This window comes from Mus caroli, chromosome 7, assembly GCF_900094665.2.
Source record: "Mus caroli chromosome 7, CAROLI_EIJ_v1.1, whole genome shotgun sequence".
Classification (NCBI taxonomy): Eukaryota; Metazoa; Chordata; class Mammalia; order Rodentia; family Muridae; genus Mus; species Mus caroli.
This window is the reverse complement of record NC_034576.1, coordinates 48,537,691-48,563,118: the sequence shown is the minus strand read 5'-3', so window position 1 is coordinate 48,563,118 and position 25,428 is coordinate 48,537,691. Positions and strand designations below refer to the sequence as shown.

At 47.8% G+C, this 25,428-nt stretch overlaps 1 protein-coding gene across 4 annotated transcripts in view; it reads left to right on the top strand.

The window, feature by feature from the left end:
- The window catches only part of Sergef (secretion regulating guanine nucleotide exchange factor), a 203,174-nt gene that overhangs the window by 41,861 nt on the left and 135,885 nt on the right, over positions 1 to 25,428 (top strand). For all 4 annotated transcript variants that reach the window (XM_021168201.1, XM_029480146.1, XM_029480145.1 and 1 more), the window contains one exon: positions 7,124 to 7,290. In XM_021168201.1, coding sequence (XP_021023860.1) covers positions 7,124 to 7,290 — 167 coding nt within the window. The remainder of the gene's footprint in view (positions 1 to 7,123; positions 7,291 to 25,428) is intronic.

Genomic DNA, 25,428 nt, shown 5'->3' with positions numbered 1-25,428 from the left:
AGAGAGAGAGAGAGAGACAGAGAGAGAGAGAGACAGAGAGAGAGAGAGACAGAGAGACAGAGAGACACACACACAGAGACAGAGAGACAGACAGACAGAGACAGACAGACAAACACACACACACACACAGAGAGAGAGAGAGAGAGAGAGAGAGAGAGAGAGAGAGAGAGAGACACTTTGGGCTTAGCATGGTCTTTTGAAACCTCAAAGCTGTACTCTTCCCCCACTGTCCTTTGCTACCCCAAGTAACAAACACACTTCCTCCAAAAAGGCCACACCTCTTAATCCTTCTAATTCTTTCATAAAGTTCCACTCCCTGGTGACTAAGCAATTTGAATATATGAGGGGGGCATTCTTATGCAAACCACCGCGACCACCATGGGCAGCCAGGGTGAGGGTGAGGCTGTCTTTACTATTCTGCAGATGGGATAAAATGTTAGGCACACAGATTGTTGGACCAGTGGTTGACCAAGCCCTGTGGGGTGAAGGAGAGATGAGTGGAGAGATGGATAGATTCCCTTAGGAAACAAGTATGTCTTCAGTCCCAACCTTGTAGCCCATTCCTATTATGTTTGGCTTTCTGGAGGAGACAGACATTATCCTAGCAGCTCCTCTAAGGCACATGCACTTCTCTGCTGAGATAAATGCTCTCAATGCTCTGAGGAGTTTCTCTAGGTTGCTGCCCAGACACATCTGGTCTGGGTTAAGGCATGAAGGGGAACAGGAGTTGACTAGGTGAATGCAGTTTAGCTAGACCTTGGGGGAGAGGATAGCACAGAGGATGGAGGCCTATGAAAACATCAGGGCACATGGGATGGAAGCTGCTTAGCTTGCTTGCTGGCTCCCCTTTGCCTAACCCAGGGGATGATGCGAGATGACTCTTAGGGGGTGTCTTGTTTTTTTTTGTTTTGTTTTGTTTTGCTTTTTCTCTTTTGCTTTGATAAAATATTACAAAAGCTACTCAGGGGAGAAAGGGTTTGTTTTAGCTCACAGTTCAAGTTACAGACCATCATGAGGAAGTCAAGGCAACAGGCACTTGAAGCAGCTAGTCACATGACACAGAAAAACATGGGCAAATGTTTGGATTGTCATCTCCGTTTGATGTAGCCCAGGGAAAAGTCCTGCTTACTGAAGAGCAGAAGGCCACCCTCCCTTCCAAGGGCTCAGCATGAACTCACTCAAAGTCATTAGTAAACAGCTGATTACACTCAGAGCATCACAGAGAGGCAGTGACTTTTTTGGTGGGCTCATTCTAGAAGGGCTCATAGCTTCCTGGGTATTTGAATTGAGAGGACTGAAGAGAGAGGTTGGGAGGCCTGGTCTTTGCCTGAGCCATGGGTTTCCTTTGGCTAATGTGGAGTTCTTATTATCAATGATGGTCCGTTCCCTTTTAAGATAGACTCTGTAAAGAAAATGTGACTGCTACTCTCACCCATCTTTCTCTGTCACTCCGGGACCCACTTCTCTGGAAGCAGTGCCTCTTTGAGGAGCTCGGTTGTATTGCAGTGCTTCTGGAAGCAGCTACAGACAGTGAACAGTGTCCAGACAGTGCTGGGGTGGTGTGGGATGGGGTGGGGTGGGGTGGTGCCAACAGAGCTTTACCACCCCCACCTGTCTGCACAGGGCTGCCCATCCCTTTTTGTCTTTGCTTTAAGACTGGATCACAATGGGTAGCCATGGCTGGCCTAGAACTCACTATGTAGACCACACTCAGACTCTGAGTAGGCCTCAGAGTCATAGATCTGCCTGCCTCTGCCCTCCGAGTGCTGAGATTAAAAGGCGTGTGCCACCCCATCTGGCCCCCACCCTCCAGCTTTGTACCTGGTTATCTTTCTCCCTCTTCAGGCTATTTACCGTTTGACAAAGTGTTTGCAAAAGGTCCTAGGACAATTAACGAATGACAATGAGATCATCCCTCATGACCTTTATAGCCAAGACTCTTGTTCTCCCATCTTTGCACTTCTTCTATGCACCCCCCCCCCCCCACCTAGGTATGAAATCTCAGTGTGGTGGTTTCTCTTTCTCCTTCACATCTCATGTAGGATTGAGCCCTGACAATTTTTCTCCCTTTCCTTATTTTTCTTCCTATGACTTCAACCCCATTGAGGCCCTGGTGTATCTGTCTCTAGGGTAGTTTCTTCTCACTAACACATCTGAGGGTTGGACCCAGTACCAGATCCCATAAGTACCTCTCTCCCTCTTCCTCTCAGGACTGGGTGGAGGGCTAAACACTGCAGTCATCGTGCAGAGGCGAAGTGCTTAGCACAGTGCCCAGCGTGCTGTAGGAGCTGTGAAGTGACACTTCAGGACACAGGCAGTCCTTTGCCAGGGGGTTGCCACCCCAGGGATTCTTTTCAGGAGGCCCCATACCTGCTTAAGTCCTGTAGTCTGCCCAGGTCAATTTGCAGTGGCCTTTACAGCAAACCTGAGGGTCAGGGTGTGATGTGAGTCTTACCATCTCTTTCTACTTTCCTTACATTCTTTTATATTTTCTAGTTTTTATCTCTCTATACATGCACATGTATATATGTATGTATTCTATACAGGGTCGCACACTAGAACTCCTTATGTTGCCCACCAAAGCTTGCCTGGACTTTAAACCAATCCTCCTGGCTGCAATTACAGATATCAGCCACTGTCCTGGGCTTATCTTGTATATTTTAAAATAAGGACACATAGCCAGAATTTATAAATGTAGAAAACTGTACATTGCAATAATGTAGCTGAAAGTACATGTATTAGCTCGAAAACCTTATCACAGAAAGCAACTGAATTTAGGAACCAGGTGAGAGCCAGGCCCTTCACCTGGCCTTTCCCTGGGCCCAGGTGAGCCTGGCTGTCCTGAAGCCCAGACTGCCCCCTGGGACCCTCCTTCATAGTCCTGCTCCAGGTGGAGCCTGTGGGTCTCTCTCTTTCTTGCTCCTGTCACATCCTCCTCACTCCCTAGCTTGTTTCTTACCAACAAGTTCACCTTAGATGGCATTTGTCCCCTCACCAGAGGCAGTCCCAGTTCCAGCTTGAATGGCACCCTCCCTGGATGCTCTTTGTGGTACTTAGTGCCCGCCCTGCCTCTGCTGTTTCTTATGTGCCAAGACTTCACTCAGTGCTGTGGTTCTGTGTCTCTTCCATGTGGATTCTTACATGGCCATATTTTTAAACTAGGTCTCACTTGCTGACTTCATTTTGAGCTGTTTTGGCATTTCTCACTCATTTATCATTTATTTGTAGACACATACCTATACTTTTTAGATGACATTAATATGTCTATTTTTTTAATCACAGTAATGTGCAATTCTTTACTCCATGGAAAAGGTTCATTTCCTAGCTCTGTGATCTGAATCTTCTTGTGTTTGACAGCTTAGGGGACATGTCTATCTGCTGTGCATTAATGACTTTTTTTTTTGAATATGGGTTATTTTCTTTCACTACAGGTGACATAGAGTCATGGTCTATGTGCTGAATGCAGCTAGAGTCCTGAGCTCTGTGTGGCCTTCTGCTAGGTCCTGCTGAGGAGCCACTGTGAGGCATACAGAGCAGGGCACTGCTTCCTCATATGTGGGGTCATCGTTGTAGAGACCATCAGACTCAGGGGCAGAAGACAGACATCTTTTTAAAAAGACTTTAGAGTGGTGTGTGTGTGTGTGTGTGTGTGTGTGTGTGTNTGTGTGTGTGTGTGTATGTGTGTGTGTGTGTGTGTGTGTGCATGTGTTATATGGTGCAAGTTCCTCTGGAGGTCAGAAGAGAGCATTAGATCCTTTGGGTCTGGATTTACAGGTGGTTGTGAATGCTAGCCTGATGTGGAACCAAGAACTCCTAACCACTGAGCTGTCTCTTCCAGCCCCATGGGTTTAAACCTTGGTCCTATCACCTGCTGCTTGAATTCGATTGGGCTGTTTAACTTCTCAGTCATTTCATTATCTTAGCAATATATGTCTCTGCTGTGAGGCTTCACTGGGATAGAGTCTTAGGATGGAGCCTTCTTCCTAGAAGGCTGCTCCTTACTGTCCCTTTAAGAGAGGTGTCTGCTCCTTCGTTCCTGAGCCCGCTGGTGTGCAGTGTTTTTAGTGTAAACTGACTCACGGGAGGTTGTACTGAGCTTAGGTTTGAGGCTGAAGGCTGAACATCATGTTGGGTTGGCCTGATTTCTGGCCTTGTCTCTTCTAGAATGTCTATGGCTTCCCCAGAGAGTATGAAGATTAATTAGTTAATCTTTGTAAAGTGCTTTGAAGGTGGAAAGTGCTATGTAAGTGAAATGGCTGAATTGCTATTGGAGATGTAATAATGATGGCACCGTAATCTGGCAGTCTTGCCTGTTTCAGACATCAATAATCAATAGCAGAAAGTTCTAAGATGTTGTTCTTGATTTGAAAGAAAGGATATGTGTGTGTTTATGACAACCCAGTTCTTCCTGTGGTCCTGCTGATACTCAGTTTGGTATTTCTTCCCAGCTTAGGGATGCTGGAATCCTTTAAGGAGAAATGGTTGGGGTTGAGGCAGAGAGATGGCTCAGTCAGTAAGGTGCTGCCGTGCAAACATGAGGTCCTGAGTTTGATTCCCACACAAACAAAAAGCCAGGCCCCATTGTGTGTGCCTGTGATCCCAATCCTGGGGAGGCAGAGATAGGAGGATACTTGGGGCTTGCTGGCTAGACAGTCTAGCCAAATTAGCAAGCTCAGTGGGAGACCCTGACTCAACACACACACACACACACACACACACACACACACACACCATCTTCTTCATATTCGGAACTTTCCTGCTAGGGCAGTCTGATAGTAAATTCTAACCAGCTTAGGTAGAGGGACAGTTGGTCAGCGTCTGCTGTTCTTGTATCCTGGGCACGGACTATTTTCAGTCTAATCCACATAAGTGAGGGAAGAATGCTTCATGATTATATAGTGATGTGAGCCATAACAGATGCAGCCTGGACCACTGGAAGAGATGCAGCTTAGCCATGGGCCCCTGAGCAGGCCACTTCTCTGAGCTTATTGTTGAAGAATACAAAAGGGGCCAGTTTCATCTTTTCTGGGAAAGTTGAAGGTTCAGGAAGGGGTTCATGTGCCAACAGTACATGTGCTGGACTCAGCAGAGCTGTAACTGCCAGGTTAGGAAGGCCGCTGGAGTGGTGGCTTGCTGGGTTAGGAAGGGCAGCAGCAGCAAAGGGAACCGCACACAAGTATACAGGAACCAGTGCTCTGGGTTCCCCCTTCCCCGAGTACCCTGTGCGTTGCACAGCCTCAGCTCCTGTCTTAGTCAGTGTTTTAGTGCTTCGAAGAGACACCACACCTAAGGCCACTCCTAAAAAGGAAAACATTTAATCAGGGCTGGCTTACAGGTTCAGAGTTTACTTCATTATCATCATGGTGGGAAGCATGGTGGCACACAGGCACACATAGTTCCGGAGAAGGAGCAGAGAGTTCTACATATGGATCAGCAGACAGCAGGAAGAGAGAGAGAGAGACACTGGGCTTGGCTTGAGCATCTAAAACTCCAAAGCCCACCCCCTCCCCCTACTCCCACCCCCGGTGACAAACTTCTAACAAGGCCACACCTACTCCAACAAGCCCACACCTCCTAATAGTGCCATTCCCTGGTGGCCAAGGGTTCAAATATGTGAGCCTGTGATGGCCATTCCTGTTCAGACCAGCACAGTTCCCTCTCCTAGGAAGCCTGGAAGTCAGATGTCTGTGTATCTGCCTCAGTGTCTACCAGCAGGCTGAACCTAGGAACGTATCCCTGCAGAGCCCCATATGCTTATGGTCTTCTGACATTTCCCCCTTCATCTCGGCTGTTTCTTAACTGACACGGGAAGCCATATGTTTCGTGTGGGGCCAGATGAAGCTTTGATACCAAACATAGTTGCTTTGTCTTGGATTTAATATGCATTACTTGGTGTTTTGTTTCTTAAGCAGAGTTTTTCTTTGTTGAAATAAACACAGATCAAGAATTTACACGGCGCACATGGTTGTGCATATTTACTGCAGAAAATCTGTTAATAATCTATGCCTCATCGGATGTTAGAATAATGAAGGCAGCGCTTGGTAGAAGTGAATGGGTTTGGCAACATCTCTCTTATCTGGGGAACGAAAGGCCATTGCTCCTTTTCCAGACCTCATTTTCTTCTGTCATCTGCAGCACTGGCTGGCTTCCCACATGGTCCTGGGGAACTGAATGCATCTCTGACTCCAAACGGCATTTTACAGTGTTCTCCGCTCTCTCCCTTTCTTCTAGCACACAGACACACTTGCCTTGGGCTTTCAGGATTGCTCCTTTGGGTAAAGGAGGACTCCTTATGTCACCAGGAGGGGCAAACAAGAAACCAGCATAGAATTGGGGGAAAGCTCTAGGAGACGTGAGGAATAAAACTTCACTCAGGATGCAAGGCCTCTGGATTGCATAGGAGGGAGGAGAGTCGAGACCAGGCATCTGGGTGAAGCAGAAGGAGAGGGTGGTGGGACGGGGAGATAGTGGGTGAGCCATCAGCAAGGTTGGCGGTCACTCATGATGATGTCATCTCTATGCAAGAGCGTCATAGACCCAAGACTGTCTTCAGATTCTGGCTCTGCTCTTCTCTACTTGCTTGTTCTTGGGGGGAGTCTTTTAGCTTCTCCAAACCTCAGGTCCCACTTACGTGAATGTATGAAGACCCATGCTTCTTTTCTTTTTAAAAATTTCTATGTGTGCACACATGCATGTTTGTGAAAGTGTGGGGCCATGTGTGCCATGGTGTGTGTGTGTGTAATGGTCACAGAACAGTCTCAGGTGGTTCTTGTCTTCTACCTTGTTTGAGAAAGAGTTCCTTGTTTCCCGCTGTGTATGCCTAGCCTGTAGGCTTCTGAGCATTCTTCTGTCTCTGCCTCTTCTCTCTCCATGGGAGGGCTGGCATTAGAATGTGAACCACCTCATCTGGCTCTGCACAGGTTCTGGGGATCTGAACTAAGGTTCTTATAAGGGTACATGGCAAGCAATCTGAGCCATCCCTCCCTCCCCCTCAAAACCAATTATCACGTCCTTGATTGGAAGATAATGAAGTAAACAGTCACAATTTTACTCGTAACTGTTGTTTACCCTTGAGAGCACATCTGGTGAGCATAGCCTTCATTCAGATCTTGTTTGTTTGCAGAATCTGGCAAGGTGTTTACCTGGGGTCGAGCAGACTATGGTCAGCTAGGGAGGAGGTTGGTGTCTCCTGAAGCTCAGAAACCTGTAGAGCAAGACTCATCGCTCGCCTTCCAGGGGCCACAGAACAGTGTGCCTTCACCTCTGCATTGCCTGACAGGAGCAACAGAGGTAAGTGGCGACTTCCTGCAGATGCAGTGTGCTGCCTTCCCTGCCCCACGGAGAAGGGTTTCTGTGGTGGCTTCCTGCACATACAGTAGTGTGGTGTCTTCCCTGTCTCACAGTGAAGTGTTTCCTGAGGGCTTCCTATATATCAGTCTGAGTCATGGTATGTTATACAGGAGTCTGAAGGGATCCTCGCTCACAAGAAGCTAATGGTTTACTGTGATAGAAAAGCTGGTTCTTGATTTCCTACCTGTCCATTAGCATAAGGCAGACTGTATAACTCACTTAGGGAGGTTCAGAGGCCAGTATTCCAGGCAGGAGTGAGAGCTTGAACTCAGTTGGTGGAAAGATTGGCTTGGGTTTTGAGAATGGCATGACATTGAGGTATGCTGCGAGGGATGGATGGGACTGAAGCATTTGGAAGACACAGGAGGACTTCAGGAACATAACAACTTGAACAGAGTCATACTGGGTGGAGATGTGAGGAAAACATGGGGACTCTTAACAGTTAAATTGGCCGGGGCACGGAGCCCTCATGAGGTAACATGGGGATGGGGTGGGGGGCTGTGACCCGACCTAGGAGGCGTTTAATACTGAGCTAAGTATTCTGCACATCTGTTTATATTTTCCAGTGAAGAAAACATTGTGGCCCACTTGCTTATTCAAGTCCCCTTGGTTCTCTGAAATGGCCTGAAGTTCTCCTTTTAAGGCAGGAATCTTAATTTCTCCAGGGTGTATGTTTCTGTCACTGAATCTTACCTCACTGAGTCCTTTTGTTTGTTCTTAAAGAAAGGCTAGGGCTTTTAAAAGAACAGGCATCAGAAGCCGTGTCTCTGAACTGGAGTTAGTTTAGTGAAGGAACTCAGTCTTCATTCAGAGTCTGTCAGAAAAAAATTAATAAACTTATAGGACTTCTGTAATTAGCAAGAGGCTAATTACAAGCCTCTCCACACCTGGAGGACTTCCCTTCCCCAGGGCCACCGGTTACCTCCTTCCCTGTCCATAGGATGTTCCATTTCCGTTTCATGTCCTAGCCCTCATTCTCCGGAGCCCTTCCTCTGTGGCACGAAGGCAGTCTGCACACAGCAGCGATAATAAGCCTGCTTTCAACCTCCCACCCCAACTGAAGTACATTCTTTTTGCATGTGCAGGAGCCCATGCTTGTAAAAGGTCAGCGGTAGTATTTGTGATTTGTTTCAGCCTTTGTTTATCACGAGTGCCGTTTCATTTCCTCTTAGTCTTAAAATGAGCATGTAAAATGACTGCCGAGAGCCAGCAAGATGGCTCTGCAGGTAACGAGGCCTGCCCCCAAGCCTGTTGACCTGAGTTTTAACCCTGGAACCAACAGAGTGGAAGGAGAGACCTGACTCCCTTAAGCTGTCCCCCAACTTCCGTCACGTGCTCTGACATGCATGTGACCGCTCACGTGTATTTATCTTACTTATTTGTATCACTGCCGTTGAACTGAGCATCGAGAGCCCGTCTAACTGCTTCTTTTAGACTCTGGGTGATGAGTTCAAGGGCAGCAGCCATGAGCATCTTTATGATGCCTACTGTATTCATCTTGGTTCTGTTAGGTTCTGCTAGTGCAGGATTGAAGGAATGGAGTAGTAATTTCTTCTGTGTAGTGAGTTCAGTTGCAGAGAGCCTGATGTAATTGTGTAACAATGTCATAGTCTCTAGCATTCCCGTCCTTGGGTCACTTGAAACTTTGGATGGTATAGTAGCGGAGGCATGGGAGCCTCGTCCATTGCCCTGTCTGGTTCTGTCAACAAGGTGTGGATCATAATTCCTATGGTAGACTTTGCATGCTACATGGGGAGCTGGTGAGGAGAGCAGGCATGGTTCTCTTGGATAGTGGGGATTTGGTAACAGTGGGTTACATTGTCTAATGCAAGAAGCAGTCAGTGATGGGTTGTTGGCCCAGCATGCCACACTGCTGCAGACACAGACAGGACACACATGTGCCCCGTGAACCTGCTATGACATGACTGGGTGCTAGTGCTAGGGTTGAACTCTGTACAATAAGGAACTGTTTAGAACTCTTGTAAAGACCCACAAACAGAATGGATGGGACTTGGCTCTTAAGAGGGATGAGAAGCAACCAAAGATGAAGAAGCCAAGTGGATAGCCTGGGAACAACACAGGGAACCAAGCAGGCACACATCTCTACTCCCTGACTAAGCTAAGTCACAACCTTAGCTGCTGGGTAGTGGTCTCCTATAGCAAAAAAAAAGGAACTTGGATGTCTTGTCCTTTCCCTTGTCAACTGCATAAGCATTGGTGTTCAAAGAGCTTCTAGTACCCGAGTAAACATGGCACTCTGGGCTGAGAAGTGAGAAGTGAGGTAGAAATGGATACAAGGAAGAGGTGAAGACCAGATGATAATTCCGAGGACACCAGCAAAAAGGAACTGTTGTTTGACCCAGGCTCTTAAAACGGGGTTGGTGTATAGCAAGGATACGGCATGCCAAGATGAGCATGAGGTGGGCCACAGGGCTTGAGTCTTTCTGTGCCTGAGCCTAGCGCCCCAGTGTGGCTGCCTGTCTGGCCTGTCCCGTTCCCACAGCAGCAAACACAAAGCACGTTCATAAATGTTGTCTCCTTTGATTCTAGTATGGTGCCGTGAAATAGGCCTTAAGAGCAATGATTATTTCCACTTATAATCAAGAACACCGGGACCCAAAGAGGCCTGCTAGGAGGTAGGAGAAGAGCCAGGACACATGGCCTGATTGTCAGTGTTTCTGGGGGCTTGCCTGGGCTCAGCCTGCAGTCACATCCCTGAGTCATGTTCCTGGTTTAAATTCTGCCCACGTTTGGCTGAGGAGCACCGACTCTCAGCGCACACATGCACGTGTGTGCACACCCAGCTGTGGGAGCAGGAGCCGTGGAATTAAACAAGACTTGGGTCCGAGATGGGGTCACTGTGAAGCTCAAGGGTCGCCAGCCCTCATTTTTTTCTGCAGGGCAAAAGCTGCAAGGATCAACCTGTGCACAGGGTCGAAGTGAGATCCGTCAGAACGAGTGGGAAAGGAGCTATTTTTAGTTTGCCGAGTCACTCACTCGGCCGCGTTAGCTGAGGATTGAGCCTGTCCCCTACGCTTTCCACCGTGTTATTTCTGAAGGAGAAACACCACTTGAATGCTGTGTAAAACCCATTAATGAACCTGGAAGTTTCCAGGGTGTCTTTGTCCTGCAGCTCTCCCCGAAGGCTGCCTTTCCTGAATGACCTTCCTTCTTTCCTATATTTAATGCTTTTCTAATTTTAAGTTTGTGTCAAGACTGTGGGACTTCGGTGCCCTAAATAACGCAGAAATCTACCACCAGCAATCAGCTGAGTCCGGAGGGCTCTGACAGAATTGAACACAACCCGAAAAAAGCACGGCCAAGTGGCTCTCTGGCAGGAACCCCTAAGCATCAGTGCTGTTGCCAGAGGAGCCTGAGGTCTTAGACTCTGGGGACCCAGCAGCCCTAAATCTTTCCCAGAGCACAGCACAGAGTCCTCCTTGAAGCCATACCAACCACCCTAAGCATGTTCTGTTGTGGTTAGAAGCTAGCACGTGGGCGCTGTACCATAGCAGGGGGAGATAGTGCAAACTGCACAGCAGTGGACCTGCCTCTGAGAACACACAGGAGAGAAAGCCACCAACAGCAGAGCCATGCTGGGGGTGCCCCGAGGAAGCACCTCCTTTTGTTCTCCTCAGCATCGTATTCTTTTCACTAGAATGTGAAGTCTAGGCAAGCAAAGGCCTTGCCTTTCATGTTGAAAGTTGCAGTCTCTGAGCCATCAGCCAAAGAGCATACAGGGGCTGGCATGAGGCCTGCCAGCACATGACAGGTAGCTCAGTGTCCATGGCTGTCCTGTCTGGCCTTAGAGGGAGAGGATACACCTAATCTGGAAGAGACTTGATATGCCAGGGGAGAGGCATATCTTCTTAGAAGAGAAGGGGATGGGAGCAAGTGGGAGGGACTCGGGGGAGCGAGAGACTGGGAGGGGGAGCCACATTTGGAATGTAAATAAATAAGTAAAAGGGAGCTACAGTCTTGGTCACTAGAATAGTCCCTGCTACCTCAGAGGTGCTTAGTGGGTATCCTAGTTTCCTGTCTGCTGCTGTGATAAAACACTCAAACCAAAAGCAACTTGGGGGTGGGCGTGGCAGGGGGAACGGGTTATTTCACCTTATACTTCCAGGTCATCATCTCTCACTAAAGGAAGTAAGGCAGGAATGTTTGCTATCCTGCAATATTATTCATTACCAGGGAATTCCTCACCAGGAAGATACAACAGAAACCATGGAGGCCGGATCCCTGTTGATTCGTGTGGGTTCATGCTCAGCTTACTTCTACACACACACAGTGCGGGACCACCTGCCTATGCCATGCTGCCAGTGCTGCCTCCAGGGGACTGGGCCCTTCTCCATCAAGGCAATCCCTCACAGACATGCCCACTGGCCAGTCTGATTCAGGCAGTTCCTTATTCAAGGTTCTCACCTCTCCTGACTCTACGTGGTGTCAGGCTGGCAGTTAAAGCTAACTAGAGCAGTGGGTGTTCACTGATGGAAGAGAGGAGAAATGAATGGAAGAACGAGTTTTAGGGGTGTGTGACCCTCATTGCCCCTCCTTTCCTCTAGACTGTGCTCTTTAACCCCAGGAAGTTAGGAAGGGCATTCCCATATCTGCAGGTTCTCGGTCACCAAGTGGCCTGCAGAGCCAGTACCTAGGGGTTTTGTCCTGTGCTCTGCACAAGTCACAGCTGGGGCTTCTGATGAAGATGCTCATAATCTGTTGCACTTCATAATTCGTCAAGAACTCGCATCCATTCACCTTTGATATTTCTTCTTAACCCAGCAGATGCTTAGGCATGTCTGTCTCTAACTGCCGCATTAGCAGGTGGGGAGCCTGTGAGTGAACAGCAGGGTCAAGCAGGACAGGCACGCTGTGATAGAAGCTATGGAGAGTCTGAGGATGAAAATATGTTTGTCCTACCCCATGCCCATGGGGACCTTTTCTTTCCTGACATTTCGGTCCCTGTGGTTTTGTTGGATGCTGCAGGGTTGGAATAGGGTTGGTGCCTTGAAAGTCTTCCTGAATTGGAAGTCTTGACGTTAAATTAGTTCTCAAGGGAGCTAATGTAGCAGGGGAATCTTGGCAAGGCCTTGCATTTCGGAGGCAAGCAGAGGAAGAACAGCAGCCAGCCAGACTGAATATTGACAGGAGAGGGGAAAGTGTCATGGCAGTGTCCAGGAGGCTGGGGAGGTCAGGGAGGCTGGGTAAAGGCCACTGGATTTAATGATGGTGAGGATATAGGAGTTGCTGGTGGGTGATGGTGGTGGAGGGTGAAGATGGCTGTGCCTCTTGCAGGAGAGGAAGTCACAGAGGGACAGAGGTATATGAGGGAGGAGGAGTTGAAGCCCAGCTGCCATGGATATGAGCCTGAAGATCACTGTGAAAGGGTTAGTTCCTGGAAGGGGGAGAGATGTTCTTTTAGCCTAGCAGTAGAACAAAGGGGGATATGAAGTCAGATGCTTTGAGGTAGAGAAGAGAGTGCCTCTGGCAAACTGTATCCTTTGAGATCCTGCTGTATGGTTCGTTTTATTTGTTTATTCCAACAATGTTGATCATATCCTGCTGGGTCTGGTACAATTCAAGGCCCCAAGAATCACAACTAAAGGATGAAGTTGATGCCGGTTCTGCTGTGTAGTATTTACTAATGACATAGTAATTAGCATGTCTATCCTTAAACTGAACTCAGAGTTCCTTGACGAAAGGCATGGTCTTGTTTATCTTTGTGCAATTAGGGCTAGTATGGGAGCAATGTATGTAGTTGGTAGATGTGTGTCAACAAGAGTAGGAGCTCATGGTGGGGGGCTTAGATGGTCTTTGTTAGACCAAACACCAAATTGTTCCTGGAGCCGAGAGTCCAAGGCATGAGCTCAAGCTCAAGCCACCGGAAGGAACCAAGTGATCTGATGCTAGAGTGGGTTCAGCTAGCACAGTCTAGTGGCTCTCTCTGGAAGTGAGAGCTCAATGACGTCGTTATTAGTGCTGAATGGTGGCGAGGCCATTGGCATTCTAGAGCTGAGGGAACTGCAGGGCCGAGAGAAAGCTCACACTCATTCACAAAGTGGTTGGTCAGATGGGGCTTGGACCTCTCTCTCCCTTTCTACTCCTTCTTGCTCTGTTCCTCAACAGCCTCCTCTCTGCCTATCTTTGTCTTTACTGGGTGGTAGGTAGAGCAGCTGGCTCCTTCCAGGCTTAGGACAACATCTGAGGAAGAGAGCTGGGACAAGGACAGACTCAGTAAAGTCTACCATATTAGCTCATGAAAAGGCATGGCACTGCCTGGAGTTGGAGGTGAGGTCTGATACACAGAGTCTTGAATGTGGAACAAGACCTAGGCTGGGCCTTCTTCTCTATAACTATCAATGATGTAGCTTTGTATCTGTTCAAGCCTTTCTCAGCCTTAGTTTTCTCATCTGCGAAGTAACTATAGTATTTATCTTGCCTATAGGATTTTGGAAAGATGCAAATAAAATGTGTCATTATTGGGTTCAAGCAACTGTATATTTCAGATATAGGTTTTGTTGTAAGTATGTGTTAGAGCCACCCTTTTGTCTTACTTGTGATTGTAGACATCAATCCTACATCTTATGGGAGTTCTTCTTAGAATAAGACTCAGTGAGAGCAATGGAGCCAGATGTGCTGTAATCTGCACTCAGTCTCCTCTCAGGTGCAGGCAGTGTGACCTCCCGTTGGGGGAGCCAAGCTATCAGTGTCTGTGCCCGGGGTGTCTCTGGGTGGCTTTCTCAGCAGCAGAGGAAACTTGTCAGGACTAATTCAAAGCCTCTGCAATCTCATTTGTCTCTTGTTCTCTTTGCAGCAGTGTGGCTGGCTCAGGCCTTGCCTGGGGTCATCCTGGAGCTGACCCACTATCGTTTGTTGCACCTGACCTTAAATACTGGTTGTCCCAGGATGAAAGTAAATCTCATAGAATTTTAGAATGGAAATAAGGCAGGGAGGGTTTGAAGGGGGCTGAATGGGCTGTGCAAGAGTTGGCTGGCCAAGGGGCTAAAGCTACTTCTGTCTCTCTGGAGTTTCTCTGGCTTGGACTGCTATTATCTACTGCCTCACCACAGAGACAGTCGCAGAAACAGCACTTGAGTCAGTAAGCCATGGTCTGTCCTCACCTAGCTAGCCCCACCTCATTGCCAAAACGAAGACTAAAAATAAAAATTTGATCATAGTCTTATTTTGTTTAATGTTCTTAGAAAAGAGAGAAAACTGGATTGGAGATAAGTAAAAGGCCCTAGGTTCAATCCTTAGCAATGAAAAAACAAAACAAACAATAAAAATTTAAAAACCTAACTAAATTCAAAACACTCCCAAATATAAAACAAAAACAAACAAAAAGACCACCAACAAAAAAAAAATCCAAATTCTAAACACAAAAAAATATGAATTTCTCTAAGGAACACTTACTAGAAACCTGCCCTTTAGGAAGATGATGGAAGAATATGGAAGAGAGAAAGCCTTGGCTCTGGCTTCAAAAGGTGTTCAAGCAAAGCCACTGCCACGTAGGCTTAGGGTCTCAGGATGGAGGCTCCAGGACTGTGGTTGGCTTTGTTTACCCGTGTCCCCATCACTCTGCACACAGTAGGCACATCACTCTGCACACAGTAGGTACATCACCCCGCACACAGTAGGTACTTGGGTTAATCATTACAGGGATGCTGTTGACTTCCAATGGTTTCCATTCTGGGTGAAGTCCAAATTCTGTGCCGTGTCATAAGAAGCCTTCTGGATTCAGGTCTGCCAAGGCACGTAGCCTCTTCTGCCTGGATTGCGCAGCCATTCATGGCAAACTGGAGAAGGTTCCATGCCATTCGGTATTTCTGGGTCTTTCCTTCCTTTTGTATGAGGCATTTTTTTGGACCACTCCTCCAGTTCTCCAGAAGAGAACAAGGACCACCTTCTGTTTACCTTTGCACCCCGCCATCCACCTGACACACTTATCTCTGGCTTCCTATTGAGCACTGTGTGTGGTACTGGTACCCACTTTCTTGGCATTACTGAGCTGGTGTCCATGCAGCCCCTTCCCACCCACCCTCTGTCTCTTTTGTCTTTGGTTCATCTTTAGAGTGTGGGTCTAGAATGTACAATGGTGCTAGACTGAGATGAACCTTGACCTCCCTTTTGCCCTTACCAAATACCTTATCCTGTCATATCATCTCTATTCAAAAACGTGGGCCTCTCCAGCTCTTTCATTTGCACAAAATCCCTGACCAGAACTTTTTATTGGATGGATATCTTAGGAACCAGCCCTTCATTTACTTTTCTCCCCCAAACATTATTCACTTCCTGTTCTTGCTTTGGTTTTGCAGGGTCCTGAGTATTAGGTAAGTACTGAGTGTACCTTTAAAGGGTAGCAAAGCCAAAAGCCTGCTCTTATCACTGCAAAGGAAGCAAAACCATATCCACCCATCCATCCATCCTTCCTTCCTTCCTCCCTACATCCTTATTCTCCCCCTCCTTTTTTGAGACAAGGTCTCTACCTATCCATGACTCTCCTGAGCTCACTATGTAAACCAGGCTGACCTTGAACTCATAGAGATCTACTTGCCCCTGCCTCTGGAATGCTGGGATTAAAGGCATGTGCCACCATGCCAGTCCAGGCCCTTTCCTTCATGTGCGGCCTTCAGAACCCCAAGGCCCCAGGCCAGTTGAATGGGCCACTGTGCAGCGATCTGAAGGGGAAGGTTAAAATCTGCCTGGTTGCATAATTCCATTTGGTGCTGCAGTGCTTCTCCGTGGGAACACTGTCAGCTCTGATGACCATCTCCTGCAGCTGCAGACTGCCGTTTGGAAGAAAGCCTTCTTACTGGGTATCTGTTGTCATCTAAGTAGGGAGCTAGGGGTAGAGTAAGGAGACCAACCATGGGAGCAGGAATGGAAGCAATCAGAGATACCTTTGCAAAAACGAACAGCTGCTGTAGCAGTTGATCACGAAGCCTCTGGCTCTTCAGAGGGACCAGATGTCTGGGGTAAAGGGGGGGGGTGGTGGTGCTGGAGGGTGCTTGGTGGGGAGGGTAGAGCAGAGCAGAAGACAGAGCTGGGGGAGGGTCAACCACAGGTGCAGGGAGGCCATTCAGGGACACCTTCTGTGGACCACATTATGGAACACAGCTGGCCTGGGAAGGTTGCTCGTGGCTGCTGGGTAGGAAAGTTCCATGCCCAGGAAAAGGTAAGCTGAGCATTCTGAGCATCTTCTCCGTGGCTGGGCTTCCTGAGGTCTCTGCTGACTCCCAGTATGGAGCACACACAGCAACATTTGAATGAGGAAGGACAGGACACAGGGAGGACTTCAGAGTCCTTACACTATGGGCTTTGGGGACACAGCTCAGTGAGTGTTTTGATTCATAAACCAGGTATGGTGGGGTATGCCTGTCATCCTAGCATTTGATAAGTGGATATGGGAGGACTGTGGTTTCAGAGTCATCCTTGGCTTCATTGTGAGTTTGAAGTTAGCTTGGGATACTTGAAACTCTGTCTCAAAAAAAAAAAAAACCCAAAACAAAACAAAACAAAAAAAACAAAACAAAAACAAAACAGAAAAACCCAAAAATCAAGCAAACAAAAACCAAACAACAACAACAACAACAAACAAACAAACAAACCCAGAAGGACATGCTTCAGTTCTGGCTTGATCCTTGGGCAAACTATATCTGTCAATTGATACAATGATGCTTGTTGGGTTTACCTCTCCAGATTGTTGCCAGATGATGGCATGGATAGGAGAGCATCCTCTAAGCCATGAAGCAATAGACCAATGTTCCAGTGTACTTCTTGTTAGTAGACTGCCTCAGGTTTGCAGGGAGCCTTCATCTCTTCTGTTTCTTTGGGAGGTACGATTAGCTATTGCGGAGCTGGAGTCGGCTGTAGATCACTCCATGGTTCTTGTGTTCTTCTTCAGTCATTCATACTCGGATGCTCAGGGGGCATTCATTATGTAAGGAGTGTGAACTTGGCTAGGATAGTGAGAACACAGAGCCCCAATGCTTTCTAACGGAGCTGTGACATGTAGAGTAAGGTCCCCTTCAGGTGAGAGGGCACAGGTTACACTTGGTGTGGCTTTCAAGCTGGAGTAGAGAGGAGACTGTGGAGCAGTGCTTGTTCCAGCTTTGACATCTGGATGGCTCCAGGTGAGCCAGTGCTCAGCACAGTCCCCACTTCCCTCCTTGACACACATTGTGGGTCTGAGCAGAGCCACCACGGACTTTCCTTCCCTAGAGACACTACTGGGAAGCTGGGACAGCAAAGGCAGCCTGGAGATTCAGGGTGTATCTCTGATCTTCATTTTCTCGATTGCTGGGAGAAAACACCCTGACAAGAGTGGCTCAAGAGAGAATGGGCTTGTTTGGGTTCACAGTTCCAAGGGGATACATCATGGTTGGGGCATTGCACTGAGACCCTCAGGCTGGCCTGTCACATCACATCACAGGGTCTAGTAGCACGGGGGTGGGGTGGGGGCAGGAAACGGGGCCAGACTATGAAGCCTCAAGGCTGGTCTTCAGTGAGCTACATCCTGTAGCAAAGCATCACCTTCTAATAGTTCCATAGCCTGTCACTCAGCACCATCAGCTCAGCTGGGGACCAAGCTGGGGACACGTGAGCCCATGGAGGCCACTTCACATTCTACCCACAGTATTTTAGGAGGCAGGCATTTGAGGTCATATGAGATTGGTAGAAATCTCTGCTCATTTAGAGTGTGCTTCTTCTATTAGTGTCTCATTGTGTTGTGTCTTCTGTCTGTCTTACTCATGGTGGCATTCTGGGGCAAATGTATGGATCCGCAGAGCAAGTGGCCACCATGTTTTATGAATGCTATACCTGTGAGGCAGATCAGGGGCTCAGTCCTGCAGTAGGCATTTGTGGAAGCCTTGGAGACTTCCAGCGCCCTCTCTCTGAAGCAGGAGGAATGAGTCTGTCTGGTGGTAGCTGTGTGAGGTCCTGACAACTGTGATCTGTTAGTTTTGGATGGACTGGAGCAGAAACAGGATTCAGGCTTCTTGCGTAGGCTCAGCATGAGGGTCATAGAAATGCAAACATCTTTTCCATTCTGTAGACACCTACTGCACGAGAGCACACAGGTGCGCACATGGTACATTTCCCTTTTTACACTCCAAGGTAGAGTTTCTGCTGCTGCAAGGGATTGTGGGAACTCTCCCACCCTCACTGCTGTACAGTGCATACCTCACACTGCTCCCCTGGCGCACTTACCAGCTCTGGGACGATTGTGCTTGTGGCGGTCACAGTCTCCCCAGTCAGGGTTTGTGGTGTGGTGTAAGGAGTAATGTATTTGCTATTACCAGTAACTGGTAGCACTCACCGTGGACTGGTGGGTACCCCCCATGGAGTAATTTCTACATGCCATTATCTCTTTAACCCTCCTGACAAAAATGACAGAGTTGGGATAATTGTTACTTTGTAGATAGGGAGAGGAGACTCAGAGCAGTGGCTAGTGACAGAGTTGCCATCAAAAGCTACATCCTGTTGTAAAGCCAGTGCTGTTGAATGCTCCATTCCCCTTTGAACTCTGATGTCTGTTCTCTCTGAGGCTCCTTTACCTTCCCAATCTGTAACAATACTGTAGCAATACTGTAACAATACTGTAGCAATACCGAGAAGCAGTTTTCCAGTCCCTCCCAAACCCCAGGACCGGCGCTGTCCTGCTCTGGTTGGAGCCCCTTACTTCTTGAAGGCTGGTTCCTTTTCAGTTCTGAGATCATTTGGTTTGGTTTGGTTTCCAGGGGTTGTTAAGTATCTATTTTGCTGCTACAGGAGCACAGGGTATAAGGTGCTGGCACCTGTGCTGTCCAGAACAGCTATCTGTGACACCCGCATCAGCCCAGCATAATAGCTGTGACCCTGTGTGGCGGATGACAATGTGAAGTGTGGCGAGAGTGACATAGGAAATGGATTTTTAGTCTTAATCGATTTCAATGACAGAGCCACATGAGGCTGATAGCCGCCATATTAGACAGTGCAAATGTAGACCCAGAAGCCAAATGGATAGTATAGATGTTTCCGTTCTTGTCTTGATTCTTTCTCCTGTGTTCCCACCAAGGCTCCCGATTCCCAGAGGATCGGATGTTTTACTGAATTTCTATTGTTATCTCAGCTTCCGGCACACCTAAACATACATTAGTACATTTTTTTTTTTTCTGACTGTGATGCCTATAGAAAGGATGGGCATCTCTCAGATAAAGATAAACCTCTCTGTATACAGAAGTTAAATCCAGGAGTGGAGTAGAGAGCTTTCCTGTGTGAGTAAGAGACTCATCAAAGCCATTTTTGGAGCAGTGAAACCAGGACTGGAAACTTCCATATTCTGATGCTCAGCCAGCATTTCCTCTGCTTTCCCTGGCGCTGATGTGCCAAGCCTTGAACAGAGGGGCTGCTCATTTGGACGATTCTTTTAATGTTAGGCAGAGAGCTTTTTCTTTTCACTGTAAGCCTTTCTGTACCACGTGCACTTTTAATTCCATACAGGTGACATCGTAAGCAAAACCAAATAGGTCCTTGGAAAGGCTAGAAGGCCACTTAACCGAGCTGCTTCTCTTTCCTAGATGCTAGAAGTAGTATGCCAATCAAACAGGCGGAGTGTCTGCCTGGGACCTGTGGTCAGAAGACATTGAGTCTCTTCCCTTCGTTCCTGGTGCTGCTGGAATAGTTATCATCAGACTAGCCCTCATATAGAAACAGTCAAGATATCACAGGCAAATAAAAGCAGCCCTCGGAGGAGAGGCTACAGACTCACGGGAGTGAAGGCTGTGAGAGTCAGAGAAAGGAGGTGCTATTTCAGATTGAAAGATGCTAATACAATGGCAGCTAGTGAACTGTTTAGGGAGTCCATACCAATCAGGTCCTTTGGTGGCAAGAGACAGTGTGGTTACCCATTGGTAACTGTGGGGCGTTGATTCTAAAACCCATGATAGTCCAGTCCTTATGTGAGGCTCTGTAGCATTATCATAGAACCTCCACATCCTTCAGTGGACTAAAGCTCTTCTCCAGGTGACTTGTGATAGCAAGTACAGTGTAAATGATGGAGAGACGGTTGTTACGTTGTGTTTTGGGAATACTGACCAAGAAAAGAAAAAGTATAATTTAAAAAAAATTGAGTCCCCCTCCTTCTTTAGTACTGGGACTTGAAGCTAGGGCCTTATGTATACTAGGCAAGTGCTCTATCACTCAACCCCTTTTTATGTTTGAGATTGGATCTTGCTAAGAAGCCCAGGTAAGGCCTGGGCTTAAGTAGTGGGGTCCCACCCCCAACTTTGTCACAGGTGGTGGGCAGGCTTGTTTTCTACCATTTTTGACCCTGCTTTGTTGAAGGTACAGATATAGAACCCATGGCACTGAGGAGCCTTGGAGTGAAGGAGTTTACTTTGATGGTTGAACTCCTAGGTGGTGTGCTGGTGCTGATAGTGACAAGCAAGCCCACACGTGCTGGGTGACCGACCAGGCACTAGACTGCCCAGAGATCAAAATGAAGAAGAGTGAGAGAGGGGACCAGAGATGGCGAAATGCACAGACCTGGGTGGGAAGGAAGATGGATGATGCTTTGCGTAGTTTTTCCAGCTTTTTTCCTGAAATGACTTAAAAATCTAAAACGGGGGCTGGAGAGTTGACTCAGCGGTGAAGAGTGCTTCCTGCTCTGCTCTTTCATCTCCCACACTGGGTAGTCCTGGCCTCTGTAACTCCAACGCTAGGGCTCTGATGCCCTCTTCCAGACTCTGTGGGTGGCCCATATACACATAAACACACACTCACACACACACACACACACACACACACACACACACACACACACGCACGCACGCACAAAATCTTTTGAAATATTTACAAAATAATTAATTTCCCTTGAAGGGCATGGCGGCACATACCTGTAACCCCAGCACTCAGGAGGCTGAAGCAGGAGGATGTCTGAGTTCAAGGTCATCTTGGTCTACAGAGTAAGTCCCAGGACAGCCAAGGCTGCATAGAAAAACCAATAACAACAACAATAAATTTTTATAAAGAACTCTTTATCGTTCCATTGCTAAATTTGATTACAATATCCCTCAAATTACAATATCCCTCATAAGCATAAACAGAAAGTCTTTAACAAAATACTAAAAATAGAGCTGAGGGAGGGATAGCTTGGTGGTATTCCATTTTCACAGTCACCTGCCCCCTCTCACACACAGACACACAGACACACAGAGACACACATAGAGACACAGACACACACACAGATACACATACATATAGACACACACAGAGAGATACACAGACACATAGAGACACACACACACACAGACACACACACACACCAAACCTTTTTATCTGAGGAATGAATCCTAGCTTTTAGTTGTGAATGTCTGTGTAATTTTCATAATAATCAGAAAAACCAGAAACATTCTGGTCACTGTGTGAACTGATGCATGAAGCCTACAGACAGCACCTAGCCGCCATAGTGACGAAACGTTAAGGATCTTATGCAGTTTAGTAAAGTGCATTTGTAAACTGCTGTCATCAAAGGAAATGTCATAGAGTAAGGTGAGTGTCCCTCTCTTGTTGTTGGTTTCAGGTTCTGTCCAGTGTCAGAGACCAAGGAAAATCAACAAGAGGCTTGAAATCAAAGGAGAAGGGAAAACTGTTCATGAATTGACCTGACTGTCAGGAACAAAACCCCAAATATGTGAAACAAATATTAAGACTAAGAAAACAATTAAAACTTGGTAGTATTTAGAACCAGAACTTAAAGGCCATTTCAAAAATATATAGTAGCATCAAAGAATCAAAAGCAGTGTCTTTTACACTTAACCTCAAAAAGTGTAAGCTACTTAGAGCATAAACCTAAGCAAAAATGTGCACTGTAGAGATGCCCTTGGTCTGGGGAATCAGCTCCACGAGCCAACATCCTTGCTGTGTCAGGTGACAAAGTTTTCAAAAGCTGCACACAGCATCAGTAACCCCAGTGCCCATGATGGAGTCGTGGTTGGTCTGGGGAACCAGCTCCATGAGCCAACATCCTTGCTGTGTCAGGTGACAAAGTTTGCAAAAGCTGCACACAGCATCAGTAACCCCAGTGCCTATGATGGAGTCGTGGAGGCTGAGAGAGGAGAGTCAAGGGAAGCTTGTGGATCAGCAAGCCTGGCTTCTACAGCAGTGGAGAAACTGCGGCTAACAGTGTAGAAAGCCGAAGGCTGGCACCTAATGGTTGTCTTCTAACCTCCTCACATGCTCTGGGGCATCCGCATGCCTGTGCCTGCACACAAGGATGAGCTTCCACACGCATGCACTCAGACATCACACAAGCACATGTACATGTATACAGTGATGACCATGGTGGTGGTGATGGTGATGATGGTGGTGAAGGTGGTGATGGTGGTGGTGATGGTGTGAGTGATGGTGGTGATGGTGGTGATGGCGATGGTGGTGGTGATGGTGGTGATGGTGATGGTGGTGGTGTGGTGTAGTGGTGATGGTGATGGTGGTGGTGGTGAAGGTGGTGTGGGTGGTAGTGGTGATGATGGTGGTGGTGTGGTGATGGTGGTAATGGTAGTGGTAGTAATGGTGATGACAATAAAGATGATAAATTGCCAGACACTGCTGAAGAAGGCCTATGGAGACATCTGTTACATCCGCTCAGTGGTGTGACAATGGTGCTAAGTTTTTATCTTTTCCCAAGTCCATTTGCGGATAATGTAATCCCAATCAATGTCCCATGAGACTTTGGGGGACATAGAAGTTGACAAGCTGGTTCTAACATTTATGCGGAAACATAAATGACCATGTATCCACTGTAGTTTTATAAAAGAGGAATAGCCTTAATGAAAGTTCATGTGACCCAACTTCAACATGGCTATACATGGTGTGTCAACAACAATCATAAAAACAGCCTGACTTTTACAAAGGCAGAGGACTTAGATAGACGTTTCTCCACAGGCTAAGAAGCATAGAAAGAGATGTGCTTGGTGAGTGACCCCCCCCAGAGAAGGGTAAACACGATGGGATAGCAGCCCGTACCCATCTGACTATAAACCCAGTGGCCAGTGTCAGCCTTTATACTTCTCTAGCGTAAGGCTGAAGGCAAACCCTAAAGGACCCTCAAGACCAATCAGCACCTTTCAGAGACAAACGTATAAGATTGTGCAGAGGGTGCAATGGATTCTGTTTAGGGCTTTCCTTACCTGGCGCTCACAGCGTATGCTGTCTCATTTATTTCTACTAATCATATTAAATGCCCATTAGTGTCTTTGTTTTACACATGGGAACACTAGAACTCGAGCAAGCTAAGCACCTGGCCCAGCTGCGCAGCGGGTCGGCGGGCAGAACTGGGCTGCCACCCAGACACCTTGCCTTGAGATAGATTTGTCTTTCCTAGCCCAGGTGGCCTTGTTATCACCCTGGGACACGGGAGGGAAGTGCTGAGGGTACAGATCAGCTTGAGTTCCGTTGATGCCTCTTTATGGTCTGAAAAATGCTTTTCTGGCCTTCCTGTTGATCTTACTAGAATGGGCCTAGCTGACTTGCTGGGTCCTTCCAGTTCAGGTCTTGTCTTTTTTGCTAGCCTGGAAGCAGAACGTGGGAGTCAGGCTGGAAAGCACAGCACTTTGGGGGCTTGGGGTTATAGGTCATTTGGTTAAGTACTTGTAGTATAAGCATGCAGACTGAATTTGACCGCCAGTGCCCATGTGAAGAACTGGGCATGGTGGTATATACTTATAACGTCAGCACTGAGAAGGCAGAGACTGGCAAATCCCAGGACTCAGTGGCCAGTAAGCCTAGCCTATTCAGTGAGTCCTACACAAAAGTGAGAGACCCTACCTCCAAAAAGCAGGGTGGACCAGTCCTGAGGCACGGTACCTGAGTGACCTCTGGCTTGCACATACACATTTTCTTGTGGCTTGGTTGCAGTTAACACCTTGAATTCAAGCAGTTAAATGTAAAGAAAATAGGCCCATGAATCTGGGCCTTTGTCTCTTGTTAGGGCACCCAGGAAACCAGTGAGTCCCCTGCCTGGGCCCCTCCTGGGGTAAAGCCCCTTCTAGACCTCCTCCTCAGCCCTGCCCTGTTTCTCACCCTCTTGGTGGGAGCGGGCTGCAGGGCTAGTGTTGCTCTTGGTAGTTACAGCTTTGTCCCACTGGCATGCTCTGTGTTGCTTAACTTCAGGCTTCCAGATTCTTCCCTTCTGTAAAGTGGGCATTACTAGGTTCCTCCCTGCCCCCTTCTGTGTGTGTGTGTGTGTGTGTGTGTGTGTGTGTGATGTCTGTGCCTATGCATATGTACACTATATTATTTTTGCCTTTATGTGTTCAGGCAAGACAAACCTTTTAAAGAGATGATTAAAAAAAAAAACCAAAAACAATTTGCTGTTCCTCCTTTTCAGGCTGTGGAGACTTCAGCTTTTGTTTTCATGCCCTGGCTGCATCTGAGCATGAGGTGCGATTTGAGAACGACAGCACCATTACAGAAGGGGTTTTCTCCAGGGGAATGGCCAGGTCTAGAATAGAACAGCCATCTGCTGCCAGATGGCCAGGGTTCCACTGCGCCGTGGGGTTTGACCCGGAGGCTGGCCTTTCCTTTGTGTTTGCATCATTGGAGAATCCCCCACGCCTTGGCTCCCTTTGCTTGCAGACTCTTTCCAGCCCCCCTCCCCCCCAAGGTTGCCTCATCCCTCAGGGGTCACAGTTGCCCCTGATGGCCTGATGCTGGGGACACCTGGATGATCCAGAGGAAGCCAGCAGCACACTGTTTTCATGCAGCGAGGTGGCACCTCAGCATCGAAATACCCAAATTAATTCCCTGTCATTAGCAGCCCTCCCAGCTGAGAAGCCCCAGCAGGCAGGTCAGAGTGTTCCAGGAGGGCAGTTGGGGAGAGGTGGGCTCTTCTGCCCACGTGATAGAAGCTGGCGGCTTGGGGGTAATACGGGGATGGGAGGGTGGGGGCATTAGAGGCAGGGTAACAGAGCTCACTCCTCACATCCGAGAGGAAAGGGTGCCCTGGTCCTCACTGCGTTGGTCCCCTTCTGCTCACCGCTCTCCTTCTCTACCTTGAGTTTCCTTTCTTTCTGCCCCTGCTCCGTCACCTGCGCTTTT